Here is a 17,124-nt window from a genome sequence, read left to right as displayed (position 1 = left end):
ATATGTTAGGCCAGGTATGGAATAATGGAGAAATCAAAAATTTTGAAGAATTAAAAGAGGAATATGAGTTGGAAGAACGGGACATGGCATATTATCATAGCTTGCGGAACTACATAAAAAGACGGGCAGGGGAAGAACTGGAACTTACAGAAAGAGCGCTAGAAAGGGCAATTAAGGGAGGAGGGGGCAAAGGGGGAGTGACAAGATTATATAAGGCACTATTAAAAATGTCCAACCCTCAAGATCATTATATTAGACGATGGGAGGGGGCCTTACAACAAACCTTTACAAGAGAATGCTGGATGAGGGGAATTAGATATCTATTGAAGACCTCTATCACTCAGTCAGTGGCTGAGAATGGTTATAAAATATGGTACTGGTGGTACTATACACCAGATAGACTACAAAAAATATACCATAAGATATCACCGAACTGCTGGAGGGAATGTGGTAATAGAGGTACATTTATGCATATATGGTGGGAATGTCCCAAGATACAGGCATTTTGGACCCAAATTCAAGCAATGGTATACCAAGTTACAAAGATAGAATATCCAAATCGGGCGGAATATTGCCTTTTACACTTCCGACCGGGAAAATGTAAGATACACCAACATAAGATGGCTAACCAGATCTTTGCAGCAGCCAAAATGACAGTGGCAAGGGCATGGAAACAGATAGAGATGCCACATATTCAAGTAGTAAAGCATAAACTTGATTATCTGCATCAGATGGCGAAACTGACCGCATTGAGAAAAGGCCAATTACATAGGTTTCAACAAATTTGGCAACCTTATGAACAGATGAGAGAAACATATAAATCATCACATTAAGAAAGGGGGGGGGGGAGGAATGGGGGAAGGATTGTTAAGAGTTTATTTGCAAATATTGTTATGGAAGAAGAGATAAAGATGTTACACATATGTAGAGCGTTGCAAATATGTGGAGATGTACTTATTATGTTAAAATATAATAAAGAAATTATTAAAAAAAAAAAAAAAATTCTTACGGGGATGGGTGGGGATGGGTTAAATTCTTGCGGGGACGGGCGGGGACGGGTTGGGATGGGTTAAATTTTTGCAGGGATGGGTGGGGATGAGTAAGATTCCAGCGGGGATGGGTAAGATTTCTGTCCCCGTGCAACTCTCTACTTTGAAAACCCCAGAATTCTCTAAACTCAGTCATTCCTGATTAAAATACCCCAGGGCGCCGAGAGACTGGGCCGGGCCCGAGGCAAGGCTGCCCCTGGGCCCCACCCCTGCCGCCCCGCCCCCCCCCCGAGGTCGCTGCCGCCGCTCCCCCCCTCCACCCCACCGAGGTCGCTGCAGCCACTGCTCTCCCCCTCCACCACCCCACCGAGGTCGCCGCCGCCACTCTCCCCCTCCGTCCGCCACTGGGCCGGGCCCCCTGCATAAAAATTGCAGTCTCACCTCCGTGAAAGCAGCGCTGCAGGCATCAGAACGCCTCCCTTCAACCCCCCCTTCCCTCCTTATGTCCCGCCCTCGCGGAAGTTACGTCAGACAAGGACAGGACACAGGGAGGGAAGGAGGACCGAAGGGAGGCGTTCTGCTGCCTGCAGCGCTGCTTTCACGGAGGTGAGACTGCGATTTCAATGCAGGGGGCAGACAGTTGACGACGGAGGGCGGGTGGGACTGTGGCATCGGGCCCCCCTTGGAGGCCCGGGCCCAGGGAATTTTGTTCCCCCTCCCCGCCCCCCTCTCGGCGGCTATGAAATACCCCAAGCCTGCAGGAAATCAAGCTAGCTACTCACCAAAGATGGAGGTGTTGCAGGGAAAGTCATCTACGGTACTGTGACTAGTGATATGTATCAGGTAGCAGTCTTCATCTCCTTTGTAAATAGCTGGCTGCATTGTGACTGTAAACTCTCCAATCTGTGCCCCCGAGTCCGAGAAGCAGCCCAGTGTCTCGGAAAATGCACTCAAGAGCAGCTCATCCTCTCCTGAAAGAGAACGTGACTTACTTCAAAAGGGTACATCTCCAGTCACAAGCGTAGGATTATTGTTGTGGGGCTTCTCAACTCTCTCCTGGAGCCACACCTTGCCAGTCACATTTTCAGGATTACCGCTATGAATATGCAGCAGGTATATTTGCATACAATGGATCTCCAGTGTCATGTGGTGACCCCGTTGTATAAGATCTACAGCTCAGCAAGGTGATGCTACAGAGGAGGTATGGTAAGAAGGGAAAAAAAGAGGTTGCACACCCATAGCTTACATGCTAAGGTTAAAGGGGAAAGGGGGGAAAGGGAATGGGAAAGGGAATGAGACTTAAAGGTGGTGGTGATGGCAAACGGTAGAACTAGAGCACATAAATTGAGGTTGTAAGGCGGTAGACTTAACATCAGGAAATACTTTTTCACAGAGAAAGTGGTGAATGCCTGCAATCTTGGCTTCACCCCCAACATTTCTGAAAGTGACGTCAACCTGGTATAAACCAGTACTGTGGCGCACATTTAAGGAGGAGCACGCATGAGGGTATCTTGATTTGACCATCATGAATATCCCCCACCATTATTTGACTTTTTATTAGTACATCTTATGCCATCCTGCTATCCATTTCCAGTAGGTTGGGGACTTAGGCCTCCTCGCTCTGTTTCTGTGACTGCTCCTCAGATAAGATACTTGTCTCGTATTTCACCTGCTTCCATAACTACTTGTATAAACTCCAAAACTCAAACTTCCTTACACACTGCTTTACTTAATGTGTGATCCTTCAAGGGGAAACAATACCTTAATAAGGACTTAATTCTAAAAGATAAACTAGACCTACTACACCTCATTGAGACATGACTCTCAGATTCTGATATCTCAATTAACACAGGCTTCTCTCAAGTCTGTTACAGTCATTCTCATAAGAGAAGAGGTGGTTTGGTTTAGCAATTCTGTTTTCCTCTAATATCCCCTTTGATACAATTAGATTTGGGTTTCTGCCAGGTACTTGTGACCTGGATTGGCCACTGTTGGAAGCAGGATACTGGGCCAGATGGACCATTGGTCTGACCCAGTATGGCTATTCTTATTTCTTATAGTCTTACTCATGCCCCTCTCCTTGAAACTCTAGTGTTATAACTTGGTACTTCATCACCATTGCATCTTCTTCTAATAGACCACCCTCTTCCTCCCACTGTTTCATCTTCACCTAGATCACCTTATCATCCTTTCAAAATTCATTAAATTCAAATCAATTCTTGTATACCACTAATATCCCCTTTCCAGGGTTCACCAGGGTTCAGTGAGGTTGACATTCTAGGTGAGACAAAAGCAAATAGTGTTAGTGTGAGGTATAAGAAACATTAGAGACCATTAGTGTAATGCATGAGACTAAAAACAGTAAGTAAAAGATAATGGATGATACTAGGAGGTAGAAGTCATGATGGATTATTATGAAGTAGTCTTTGGGAAGAGAAAGGTTTTTAGCTTCTTCCTGAAGTTGAGGTAGCTATTTTCTGTTCTGATGGGAAAAAGGTAGAGTTTTCCATATTTTGACTCCAAGAATGGAGAACTGAAAATCTTCTGATTTCGAATTGTCTTTTGGAACGGTGATGCTAGCATCAGTTGTTCTTTCAGTCTGTTAGACTGGACCAAACATAGCGAAGCGGTCTTAGTCAGCAGTTCAGAGGTGAAGCCCTGTAGAATTTGAAAAACTAAACAAGCAGCTTTGAACCTGAGTCTTCCTGCTATGGGAAGCCAGTGCAGTTTGTTTAGATGAGTTGAAACACTAGTATATCTATTCAATCTGTACATTAGTCTAGCAGCTGTGTTCTGTATGATTTGAAGTTTTTTCTGATATTGACATTTAATACCAAGAAATAGAATGTTACAGTAATCCAAGTGAGGAAGAACTAACATTTGGACTAGTAGCACAAAGGCTTTTTGGTCAAAGAATGATCTGACTAGACATAGCTGTCTCACTTTGAGTAGTGTTTTCTTCCATAGCTGGTTAATATGGGAAGAGAAGGTGAGTGAAGAATCAAGCAGAACCCCTAGTACTCTAGTTTCAGATTTGACTGTAAAGATTTGACCATTGGACAAAGATATTGATGATGGAACCTCAACTCCCTACTTTCGGAACCACAGGACCTTGGATTTTTGCACATTCAATTTCAGTTTATTGGTCATGGCCCAGGTGATAACAGCAGTCATTTCATTTACTACAGACTGAGTTGGATCTATGTTTGATGCTGTCACTGGTAAGAGAAGCAGGCTGTCATCCGCGTAGGATAATAGTAGTTCATTAAGTCTCAGGTATATTGAGTCAAGGGATGAGTTAAAGAGATTGAACAGGATAGGTGAGAAGGGAGAGATCTCTGCAGGACCCCACAGTTAGGAGACCAGAATTTGGTAAGTTGGTTGTTTTGCTTGATAGGATAGCTTCGCTTTGAAAGGAATTCGCTGAACCACTTGAACACAGTCTCTGTTATTCTAATCTGATCCAGGTGTTCGATTAGCAATGTGTGGTCAACCGCATTGAATGCTGCCAATATATCGAACTGGAGAAGAATTATTTGGTCACCTTTGCAGTGGCATAAGAAGGGGGGGTGCGGGGGGGCAGTCCGCCCCGGGTGCACGCCGCTGGGGGGGGTGTCGTCTCCGTTGGTTCCTTGCTCCCTCTGCCCCGGAACAGGTTACTTCCTGTTCCAGGGCAGAGAGAGCAAGGAACCAATGGAGCCGACGCAGCTCCCAGCAACGTGGACTCGGGGGTGGATCGGACCTCCCGCCCGCCCCTCGCTTCTAAACTAAGAATGCGCTCCGGGGGAGGGTGCGCCGAGGGGGGCGCCGTGCTGCATCCGGGGGGGGGGGCGCAGCAGCGACCCGCCCAGGGTGTCAGCCGCCCTCGCTACGGCACTACACCTTTGCATAGGTGTTGTTTGACATATGTAGTTAGAACTAGCAGCAATGTTTCTGTACTATGTGATGATCTGAAGCCAAATTGTGACCAGTAAAATAGAGAATTTTCCAGATATAAAAGACAGATGTTTACTAATGTAGGTTTCTAGTACTTTAGTAAAAAGGGGTCAGCTTGACACTGGATGGTAGTTTGCAGGTGATGTTGCCCAGATCCTTTCAGCAGTGGAGTGAGAACAATTTTGCCCATATCACGAGGAAGAGAGACAGTTTTAAACATCTCACTGAAGTTATTGTGAACACCGAAGAGAAATAATTGTTTAGCACGTTCACTTTATCTTCATCACTCTCCACATAGCCATTCTCATGATCTTTCAGTCTCACAATTCCATTCCTATTTCTTCTCCTTTCTCAAGTAGAGGAGTGTGGTAGCCGTGTTAGTCCACTCTTAAAGGTTATTAATAGAAATCAAACAAAATAAAACATGGAAAAGAAAATAAGATGATACCTTTTTTATTGGACATAACATTCTCCTTTCTCCAATCTATCTGAAAAAGGTCTTGTCACCTCTCTTTACATCTTTAGCCATTTTTTCTTCCGCTCGCGCTTTCGCTAGCCTTATTTCCCTCTTCACTTCTTTGAGTTTAATCCGATAATCTTTTCCATGATCCTCTCGTTGCGTTCTTTTGTATTTCTTGAACAAAGCCTCTTTTGCTCTTATTTTTTCAGCTACTTGTTTGGCGAACCACATAGGCTTCCTGCTTCTCTTGTTTTTGTTTACTTTCCTCACAAAAATATCAGTCACCATATTTATAGCAGCCTTTAGCTTGGACCACTGTTTTTCCAATTCTCCTATGCCTTTCCACGCCAACAGCTCCTTCTTCAGGTATTCCCCCATTTTATCAAAATCAGTTCGTCCGCACTCCGCCTTCTTCCTTATATCAAGCCATACGGTGTGATGATCACTATTACATAGGTGGGCACCCACCCAGATATCGGAAACACTACCTCCATTAGTGAGCACTAGATCCAGCATTGACCCTTCTCTTATGGGTTCCGTCACTATTTGTCTGAGCAAGGCACTTTGACAGACATCCACAATCTCCCTACTTCTTTCCGATTCCGCAGATGGGACGTTCCAATCCACGTCAGACAAATTGAAATCTCCCAACAGTAGCACCTCCCCTTTCATACCATCCTTGTCTAACTTCTCCGTTTGTGCAGGAGGCCTGTAGATAACCCCTGTGTGGATACAGGTTCCGTCTTCTCTTTCCAGGATGATCCATAAATTGTGGTTAGTGCTTGGTGGCTTATAGCCGGTTAGCGCCGACATTCAGCATTGGGTTAATTGCGTAAATAGCGGTTCTATCTTCAACTGATGGAAATTATCTGGTTAGCGTTGAATATCGGCTTAACTGGTTAAGTTCCAGAGGCCAAACATGAAACTGAATGTTCAATGCCGGTCACTGGAAATGGCCCAGTATTAAATGGCCCAGTAGTAAGCATGAGACTTATGCGGGATGCCTCCCGCCAGCTTAATATCAGCCCCACTGACTTTATAGATAAATTTACCGTATTCCAACCACATCAAAGAGGGTTTAGAAAACATCATAGTACCAAAACAACATTGTCAGGACTCACTTCTACCATCCTGCAATCCTTGGATCAAGACCAAACAGTCATTCTGCTTTCTCTTGACCTTTCAGTGGTGTTTAACTTAATAGACCATAATCTTTTAATTGCCCATCTCGAGGCTCTAGGTTAGAGAATGGCACAGGGATGGATACCCACAGTAATCGCAGGGATGGCGGCAGGGACAGATCCTGTGAGGATGGGGACAAGCTTTGTCCCCATGTCATTTTCAACTTTGAAGCCTGTTAATTAACTGGACTGTTGTATATCATTGAGTGATGCAGACGATGATATTTTGATTTTTTGGAAAAACAAGCAAACATGCTGGCCACAACTAGCAAACTTTGCATGGGGGGATCCTGTACATCCTGCTACCAGCACATCTTCTAAGAAGACATCTTCTATTGCAGGAAGGACGGTGGAAGACAGGAGAGCTAGACTGAATCCTGAAATTTGTTGATGACTTCTTATTCATCCACAAATTAAAAAATCAAAACAGTGCTTCATAGGGCATATTTCTCCCCTTTAGTGCATACAGAATGGGTTGTATTTTGTACCCCTGGACATTTTAACAGGGTGGTTTAGGATTCCTTGGGGTAGTAGAAGTCAGCTATTGTTGGGGCTGGAAGGGTAGAGGGTGGTGGTGGTGGTAGTTGGGTTATTATTGTCACGGTTGTGCCCCTGTTTCATGCTCTCACTCATCTCGCCACCTGGTGGTCAGACCTGGTGGCTGCGATGGACTGTCTGTCTGCAGTTTCCCATGTTCCAGAAGTCATGCTGGTCTGGTCCAGGTCTTCCAGCCTTCCAGACTGTCTTGGGATTTTTGGAACTTAGCAGCACCCTTACCTGGTGAACTCCCTTGTATGTTGCCTTTATTAAGCACCTGGGAACTTTCAGGCTTTGCCTTGGCAACAGAGGTCTTCGGTTGTGTTCTTGTCCTTGTTGGTCTGTTGCGGTTCCTGCCCTGAAAGCTTGCTTTGCCTGTCTTTGACCCTGCTGGTTTCCTGGTTTATTCTACTGTCTGCTGCCTGCCCAAGACTCTGCTTGTTTCCTGGTTTATTCTACTGTATGCTGCCTGCCCAAGACTCTGTTTGATTCATGGACTATTCTCCTGCTTCTGCTTAGTGCTTCTGTTCCGGTCTAGCTGCTCCAGTCCGGCCTGTGCCCGTCTGTCTGTGGTCTGCCTTGCCTCCTGTTTGGGCGATTTGCCTGCTGCTGCCACTCCTCGGCAGTGGCCCAAGGGCTCACTTTTCCTCACCAGCGTGACAATTATAGTTGTTCATTGTTATTATTGTTTTCTATTTGTGATGTATAAACAACAATTGCACAGATATTGTTCCTTTTTATACTTTAATAAAAAGATTTAAATATAAAATCATGAAGTGTTTGAGGCTTCTGCAGATAAGGACAGAGCCCATGGGGATGGTGCGGGGACAGGAACAAAACCCACGGGGACAGGGATAAACTTTGTCCTCATGTCTTTCTCTAGGTATAACAAACACAGTCTTCGATTGGTTCAGAACTTAGCTCACCAGGGGAGGAAATGATGTCACCAGAGTGGATGGTCGCTCTGGGGTGAAGCTCTGACGCAGCCATGCTGATTTTGTGCTATAAGTCCCTCCCACTGGGGGAACTGTTGCTTTGAAAATGCCTGATCCTCTCTCTGAATGTGCCATGACCACGCCTCCTTTTTCTAAGGGTTCCCATGTGCCTGTCCCACGCTTCCTTAAATTCTGACACAGTCTTTATCTCCACGACCTCCACCGGGAGGCCATTCCATGCATCCACCACTCTTTCCGTGAAGGAGTATTTCCTTAGATTCTTCCTCGATGGAAGTTGGAGGGCTATAAATACACAGGTGGCAAACCTAACATGGGAGTCCCAAAAGCTGAGAGCCCAGGAAGCAAATCCTAGATGGTGGCAGTGGCGGGGCCTAGTTCCAGCAAGGCACCAAATGGTGCATGCACCAGTGATTTGAGCCCGGAGTTATCCGCCATGTTATCTGCTGAATTGCTGTCTGTGCTAGAGGCTCTGCGGAAGGAAGTTCGATCTGTCAGGACAGACATCCGGAGCGTTGTAGCCGACATTAAGCAAGACCTCACTGACCTCAGTAATGATATATACCACATTGGAAAATGAGCATGTAATGTGGTATATATCACTCAGTCTAAGAAATGTAACGAAGGATGCTATATTGGAGAAACAGGCTAGATGCTTAAGACAAGATTCAATCTACACAGACATCACATGAAAATAGCCTGTGCCAGTCAGGCCCCCACCCCTGTGGGCCAACACTTCACAAGACCAGAACACTGCACCAGTGATTTCACAGTAAGAATACTGAAAGGTAATTTTAAAACAATACAGGAACGTAAGACCTTTGAAATAAGAATGATTGAATATTTTGACACCCAACAAACAGGACTTAATAAGGATCTGGGTTTTCTAACCCATTATAAACCATAAAGCTGTATTTCTCTGTTTATTTCTCTGTTTATTACCCTCCTGTCACCTACCAACACCCATCCTGTTAGAATATCAATGAAATGCTTTGATGTCCCCATGCATACCCCCACCCTCCCACTCTGTCAGACAGTCAAAGTAATGCTTTGATGTTTCTCTCATATATACTATCTGCTACCTCATTTGCTTATTTCCGATCTGAGGAAGAAGGGCAACCTTCGAAAGCTAATCAAGAAATGTATTAAGTTATGTCCAATAAAAAAGGTATCATCTTATTTTCTTTTCCATGTTTTATTTTGTTTGATTTCTATTGATAACCTTTAAGAGTGGACTAACACGGCTACCACACATCTCTACTCAGTATGCCCAGAAACTGAAAGACGATCAGTGGAAAGGAGTGTCTCTAGAGCTCTGTCAAGACCTATCTCCAGAGACAAAGGGAATTGCAGGGTGTCACTCAATACCTGCGAGATGCGGGTTACAGCTACAGATGGTTTTACCCATTTGCCCTGGCTTTTACGGTTGGGGGAACTACTAAACACAAAACACAGAAAACTGTAGGCAGATAAGGACCATATGGCCAATCCAGTCGCCCCATCCATGCCATCTACTCTCCCTATCACTCCCTTAGAGATCCTGATGCTTGAGCAGCGTTGACGGCTCTACAGGATGAAAATCTCCCGGAGAAGGCTCGCAATTTGGTTGCATCTACAAGCTCAACTTGGCGTCCCACCAGGTGGCATTAAGTTTGGGGTGACAAGCGTTTGTGACGCACCAATAGTACCAGTGATGAGGAACATGTGCAGTGATGCACTGTTTTGGACAACTAGCGCCATTTTAATTCCTCCTGGGGGCTGAAGGCATTGGAAGGTTCATTAGGTTAAGCCTTAAGATGTTCTTTGTTGTTGCTGATGGTTGCTTGTAGCGTTGGTGTGTTTTGGAATGAATGAGTGGTGGGGAGGGAGGAAATATGGGTGTGTTGTGTTGTGTGGGGTATGGGGGAGTTGGGAGGGCTGTATTCAGTGGGCTTTGCACTGGTAGTGCTCACTTCTCCTTAGTTTGCCTGACTGCAATGCCTCAGTCGGGGAATGGTGTGGAATTTGGTAGAGTTGGGGGGGGGAGGGATGGTTGGGAAGGTTGTGTTGGGTAGTTTGGGGAAGGGGGTTGGGAGGGGGACAGGAAGACAGAGGGGAGAGGTTTGGGGGAAGGAGGATTTTAATTGCAAATTGGTATTCTTTAATGTTAACGGATTAAACTCTCCACCTCTTTCCCCAGTGTCTGGCATTTTCTTTCCTCCTCCATCACTTCACCAGTCAGCACATTCCCCCTCTTTCCACCCCAACAGCATCTTCTCTTGCTCCCGCCCATAAGCGTAGTGGTTTCTTCCTCCACCCCCACTCCCTCAGCACGGGATTTTAAGTAGGATTTTGAAAGTTGCCAGGGAAAGAGCCAGACCCACAAGATTCAGAAGATGGTTCCAAGGTGGAACAGGAGAGGGATTGGGCTGTAAATGTTAACAGAGACTGATGCACTAACCAACACTACGGAGAAACTCCATGGCATTCTGATTAGCTGTCAGTTGAACTGATGCCTCAGGCTCCTCAGGCACAGTCGGCGTTTCCTCCTCCAGTCCTTGGGCAAAAGGCTCCGCAGGCACAGTCAGTGTTTCCTCCTCCAGTCCTTGGGCAAAAGGCTCCTCAGGCACAGTCGGCGTTTCCTCCTCCAGTCCTTGGGCAAAAGGCTCCGCAGGCACAGTCAGTGTTTCCTCCTCCAGTCCTTGGGCATAAGAGAAAAAATTAGAACTGAGAGAGAGCAATTTTCAAAAGGTTTTACCTGAGCAACTAAATTTCAGCTGAAAATTGCCCTCTCTCTCTGTAGTTAAAGGTGCTCATTTTCAAAGAGGGTCAAAAACACAAACAGGAAAAAACCTCAATGAAAATTCAACAGGAACCAAGAGTAACCTGTGTAACTTTGTAAGTCTAAGTGCTTTGAAAATGAATCTCAAAGTACCTGATCTGCAAAAAGGAAAGGCCGAGAACAGATAGAGTTGGCAGACTATGAGCATGGGGAAAGGAATGAATTTCGTTTCAAATTCCTGTGCATAGGCGGTCGGTGGCCCAACTGTTTGGGGAGGCTAAAGGGGGCGGGTTGGGGGGTGGGGCTAGGGGTGGAGCTTAAATCCATAATTGTCTGATAACACGCAGAAAAAATAAATAAATAAAAATAAAAGTCACAATTAATACCTTTTATTAAATTTAGATATTAGCTATGTATCATATGTCAAAGAATAAAGTGGTTGCTCAAAGCATATTCTAAGCACAATCGCTCAACTGCAAAACACTATGCACAACTTTGTGCAAAACACACTCAGAACCTTACTGTACCATAAATATTACACTGGGCAGAACCTAATACACCAATATACCACCCATACGGAAAATGCAGACCGTCAACAATATGAAACAAGGGATCATATCATCACAATTCTCATGTAGAGCCACAAAACACCCTAATTCATGTTTAATGTGGGATAAAATGCCATAAATAAGTAAATAAATATAAACTTTTAATGTTGAGCACCTGATTCTCAAAGTGGACATATTCCAAACACTATAATGAAAATAAAATGGTCTTTTCTACTTTTGTTGTCTGGTGACTTTTTCTGATCATGTTGGCCCAGTATCCATTCTGCTGCTATCTGTCCTCAGTGCAGGTCAGGAAGTCATCCTCGTTAAATATCTCCCTGACAACCCAGGCCACCTCCAGCCAACCCCCCCCCCCCCCCTGCTCTCCCAGCAGTAAGGTAAACAAACCATAAACCAATTTCTACAACTGCTAGAGGGCTTTCACTGCAGCTCCTGCTGTGAGGATGGAGGTAAATCAACAATTTAATCCCCTGGGAGCAGCTGGACTCCACAGCTGATCCATTCTGCTGCAGCAGGGGGGAGGCTTAGCCTCTCCAAGCCTCTTATACTGGGCGCCTATGTTCCTGTGCATTATTTACTCAGACTTTGCATTTAGACTGTGGCCCACCTTGAATTTTCACAAGGTAACAACATCATTGGGAGCTTCCCTTTGAAAATTCATTTTCAGAAACAGAGATACAAGGAGGCATATTTTCAAAGCACTTTGGGAGGCTAAGTTCCATAGGTTTCTATGGAACTTTGGGAGGCTAAGTGCTTTGAAAATGAGCCTCTAAGTACCCACAGACATGCACACAATTCTCCTTTTTAAAAAAAACTGCCCTTTAGGAAGACAGGCGTAAAAGCTCAATAATGGAGTAACAGGAATGTCACAGGGCAACAATGAGGTGCACTGGTAAAGCTGTCTACGGAGGGTGGGGTATCTCTGTATGAGGACAGCAGTAACAGCTGCCCAAAGGTGTGAATAGCATTGGTGAGGTTCTGTATATAGATATTTCAACTAGAATGGTAGTGCTGAAGGACACGAGTGGAGTGCAATAGCAATCCGTGGGAAGCTCCAGATAAGACTAAGGTACACTGGGGGGGGGGGGCTGTGTGTGTGGCTGAGGGGTACATCAAATTCTAATTAACTGTAACTGTACTGGAACAGCTGCACCATTTGTAGAGATGTGTCTGGATGTCGCGTCCCGCACCCCTACCTACCCCGGGGCTACCACTAAGGGTGGGCAAGCAGGATGACCATCCTGGGCACCCAAACCTTGAAGGGGGTCATCATGATATTCTTTAGGGTCAATCTATAAATCTGAGGCCAGAAGAGGGGGGTGAACGACACCAAAAGTGACCCTTGCCTTCATCAGTGATTGCTGTACTATGCTCCAGAGCAGGAGTGAGGTGCATTGGTAAAACTGGGTAAGATTGAGGGCCTCAGAAGTGGGATAGAAGAGAGGGAAGTTGCAAGGTGGGAGTGAGATGCACGGGGGTATCCATACTGGAACTGCAGGGGCTGCATGCACAGATAACGGCAGGCCTTTTTCAATTGAAAGGAAGCTCTAGAATGAAGGGACATAGGATGAAGGTGAAATGAGCTGTACTCAGGAGTAATCTAAGCAAATACTTCTTTACATAGTAACATAGTAAGTGACGGCAGATCCATCCAGTCTGTACGGTCCATCCAGTCTGCCCAACAAGATAAAGTCATTTTACAAGATATGTGATACTTTATATGTATACCAGAGTTTGATTTTCCTTGCCTTTCTCAGGGCACAGACCGTAGAAGTCTGCCCAGTACTGTTCTTGTACTAGGTTCTGAAGATTCTGGAACCCTAAAGAGTTACAAGATTCCAGAATCCCAATTAGTAGCAACATTCAATGTAGAACCCCAAAGAGTAACATAGCAACATAGTAAATGATGGCAGATAAAGACCTGTCCTGTCCATCCAGTCTGCTCAACAAGATAAACTCATTATACATGGGTATGTGATACTTTATATCTATACCAGAGTTTGATTTGTCCTTGCCATTCTCAGGGAACAGACTGTAAAAGTCTGCTCAGGACTGTTCTTGTACTAAAAGTTGTGAAGCTAACGTCGAAGCCCCTTAAAATTTATACTCCAGCCCATCCCTATCTATTCAGTCACGATCAGGGCGTAGAAGGGTAGAGACAAGCTTGCCTGTCCTAATTAGATTGTAAGCTCTGTCGAGCAGGGACTGTCTCTTCATGTTCAAATCTACAGCGCTGCGTATGTCTAGTAGCGCTTTAGAAATGATAAGTAGTAGTAGTAATCTCTAAGGACAGTAGAGTTTAGGTGATGGTATGGATAGGTACACTAGATAGGAAGACAAAATAAGAACAATCCTCCGCAGAATTGAAGAATGCCAGACACAGAGAAGGTAACGAAAAATGTTAACCATAATACCAAGGTGTAAAAGCAGATTTTGATTGGCAGAATCAAGATTCAATACCAAATGTGTTTCGGCTGTAAGGCCTTCCTCAGGAGCCTCTGTGAATCCGCCACAGTCCTGCTGGAAAACAGAGCTGCTGTGTTCAAACAACCACAATGTTACAAAGCAAGTGTCATATTGATCCAATTGGTCCCTTCCTTTGAATTGTGTCCTTTATCTGCTATCATTTTCTCTGTTTCTGTCTTTCGATGCATTAGCAGAGTCACACGTTGGTTTCAGTGCTGGAATTATATGAGGTATTGACAGTAAATATTGAACAAAGTTTAGGACCACTTACCAGCCTCCTCACGGGCGTTCTGTTCATCTGATGTCTTGGGTTCTTCAGCCATTGTCTCTGTTTTCTCCTCTGATCATCGATTATAAGAAAGAAGAGTAATTTTGATTAGAACGTTATTGTACTTATTTTAAAAGTACTGTTTCAGGCTTATTTTCAAAGCACTTTGGGAGGCTAAGTTCCATAGGTTTCTATGGAACTTTGGGAGGCTAAGTGCTTTGAAAATATGCCTCTTTGTGTTTCAGACGATGCATAAACCAGCTCTTCCTCATTCTCCCTCCAGATACTTGGGTATAATATGCTCTCCTTCCAGTGTGTAGAGACTAAGAACTACTGGATTATTACATCACTCTATCTAATATTCTGTGCAGCCTCAAGCCTACCAGTACGTTCTCAGTCTCCAACAAGTGGTAGGGGGTATATTCTGTGCAGGCCTGGGGTTCCCAAGTAGTAAAAAGCGGCCAGCTGATATTTTAAATGCTGACTACCATGGACAGAATTAGCCCCGGATATTCAAGCACCGGTATTCAATATCTGTGGCTAAATCTGGTTAAGGAAGCTACCGGGGCTTATGCAGGTCCCAGTTGATATTTAGCCAGGACTCATATAAGACATTTATGTGGGCCCCAGCTGAATATCAGACAAGATCCGCAACAGGTTATGCCTTCTGCTACTCTGAATCCCTGCTCCCTCCTCCTTCCCTCGACCCCCCTCCCTCCCACTCCGGATGTATGTAGGGCCAACTGAATGTAAAGATACAAAAATAGGTGTAATATGACCAAAATTAGTAGTGTGTAAGTAAGCAAACTGCAGAGAGATCAAAATATATTTATTTATTTATAGCATTTATATCCCACATTTTCCCACCCATGGGCAGGCTCAATGTGGCTTACATCAGTCTGCAAAAACATACATTAATTCAGCAAACAATCAAAATCAATGAAGTAAAGAGATTAGCGAGTAACAGCAAAGGAGAGGAAAAGGAGAAAGAATAATAGAGTTCAATATGTCGTAGCGACTGCAGCAGTTCAGAAGTTAGAGATGCCAGGCGGGTCTGTAGTGTAAGCTTTCCCCAAATAATAGGGTCTTTAGAGATTTTCTGAAGGCCAAATGATCTTGAATAGATTTTACAGATTTTGGTAATCCTTTCCACGAGTATTGTGTTCAGTACTGGTCTCCGTATCTCAAAAAAGATATAGTAGAATTGGAAAAGGTACAGCGAAGGGCGACGAAAATGATAGTGGGGATGGGACGACTTTCCTATGAAGAGAGGCTGAGAAGGCTAGGGCTTTTCAGCTTGGAGAAGAGACGGCTGAGGGGAGATATGATAGAAGTGTATAAAATAATGAGTGGAATGGATCGGGTGGATGTGAAGCGACTGTTCACGCTATCCAAAAATACTAGGACTAGAGGGCATGAGTTGAAGCTACAGTGTGGTAAATTTAAAACGAATCGGAGAAAATTTTTCTTCACCCAACGTGTAATTAGACTCTGGAATTCGTTGCCGGAGAACGTGGTACGGGCGGTTAGCTTGACGGAGTTTAAAAAGGGGTTAGATAGATTCCTAAAGGACAAGTCCATAGACCGCTATTAAATGGACTTGGAAAAATTCCGCATTTTTAGGTATAACTTGTCTGGAATGTTTTTACGTTTGGGGAGCGTGCCAGGTGCCCTTGACCTGGATTGGCCACTGTCGGTGACAGGATGCTGGGCTAGATGGACCTTTGGTCTTTCCCAGTATGGCACTACTTATGTACTTATGTACTTATGTACTATAGGCGGTTTTATACTTGATGCCACAGCAGGCTGAGTAGTGAAGATTCAAGTACGTGGGTGGGATACCGGTGTCGGAAATGGTATTTCAAGCAGACGAGTCGGAGAAACTTACGGACTTCACGATAAACCTGGAGGACGTAATGGGGCAGCATGTGAAATTCAAAAGAGTAACTTAGCTTCCAAGTGCAGACAGAAAGCAGCAAGTGGGTCATCGGTCAAACACACCGACTTTGGCCAAGGTTTCGCAAATAACGCTGTGTCAAGGCGCGAGTAACCATAAAAGTTCACAATATTTATTTATTTGTAGCATTTGTATCCCACATTTTCCCACCAATTTGCAGGCTCAATGTGGCTTACATTTGCCGTAATGGTGGTTGCCATTTCCGGATAACAGATTACAAGTGGTAATGCGTTAAGTTGCATACATACATGGTAACATACGTTTAGCATAACATATAAATCATGTGCAATACATGGTAAGGAAGAATACATTATGCTAATACATGAAAGTTCCTGAGTAAGAAATTGGGTTGTATCATACTTTGGATCGTCGGCTATGGAGTGACCATATTCGACATAAAGTTTGGAGTGGTAATGCTTATTTATTAATGGCAAAGAGGTTAATCAGTCAAGTGATAGGATTCCGGTTATGTCTATGTCGTGTAAAGTCTTATTATTTAGTATTTAGGATGGATGTTTATGGTATGCCTTCTTGACCAGATCTGTTTTCAGTAGCCTTCGGAAGATAGTTAGGTCTTGCGTTGTTTTTATTGCCTTCGGTAGTGCGTTCCAAAGCTGCGTGCAGATGTATGAGAAACTGGTCGCGTATGTGGATTTATATTTTAGCCCTTTGCAGTTAGGGTAATGGAGATTGAGGAATGTACGTGCTGATCTTTTTGTATTCCTAGTAGGCAAATCTATAAGGTCTGACATATAGTTTGGGACTTCCCCGTGAATGATTTTGTGGACACGGGTGCAGACTTTGAGCGCAATTCGTTCTTTTAGTGGGAGCCAGTGTAGTTTCTCTCTTAGGGGTTTGGCGCTTTCGAATTTCTCTTTCCCAAATATGAGTCTGGCTGCTGTATTTTGAGCGGTTTGATGATTTGTTCTTTACATCCAGCATAAATGGCATTGCAGTAGTCTAGATGGCTTAACACCATTGATTGTACTAGGCTGTGGAATACTTCCCTTGGGAAGAAAGGTTTGATTCTTTTAAGTTTCCACATTG

General features: G+C 44.4%; 1 protein-coding gene across 1 annotated transcript in view; it reads right to left on the bottom strand.

Annotated features, from left to right (window-relative positions):
- The window catches only part of CATIP (ciliogenesis associated TTC17 interacting protein), an 87,470-nt gene that overhangs the window by 45,141 nt on the left and 25,205 nt on the right, over window positions 1–17,124 (bottom strand). Inside the window, exons 4-6 of the mRNA XM_030209608.1 lie at window positions 14,124–14,192; window positions 10,497–10,736; window positions 1,772–1,960 (exon numbers count right to left, since the gene is read on the bottom strand). Of these exons, the coding sequence (XP_030065468.1) occupies window positions 1,772–1,960; window positions 10,497–10,736; window positions 14,124–14,192 (498 nt within the window). The remainder of the gene's footprint in view (window positions 1–1,771; window positions 1,961–10,496; window positions 10,737–14,123; window positions 14,193–17,124) is intronic.

The sequence above is a fragment of the Microcaecilia unicolor genome, chromosome 7 (assembly GCF_901765095.1).
Source record: "Microcaecilia unicolor chromosome 7, aMicUni1.1, whole genome shotgun sequence".
Taxonomy (NCBI): domain Eukaryota; kingdom Metazoa; phylum Chordata; class Amphibia; order Gymnophiona; family Siphonopidae; genus Microcaecilia; species Microcaecilia unicolor.
Note: the sequence above shows the minus strand (reverse complement) of the source record. Positions and strands in the feature narration are given on the sequence as shown.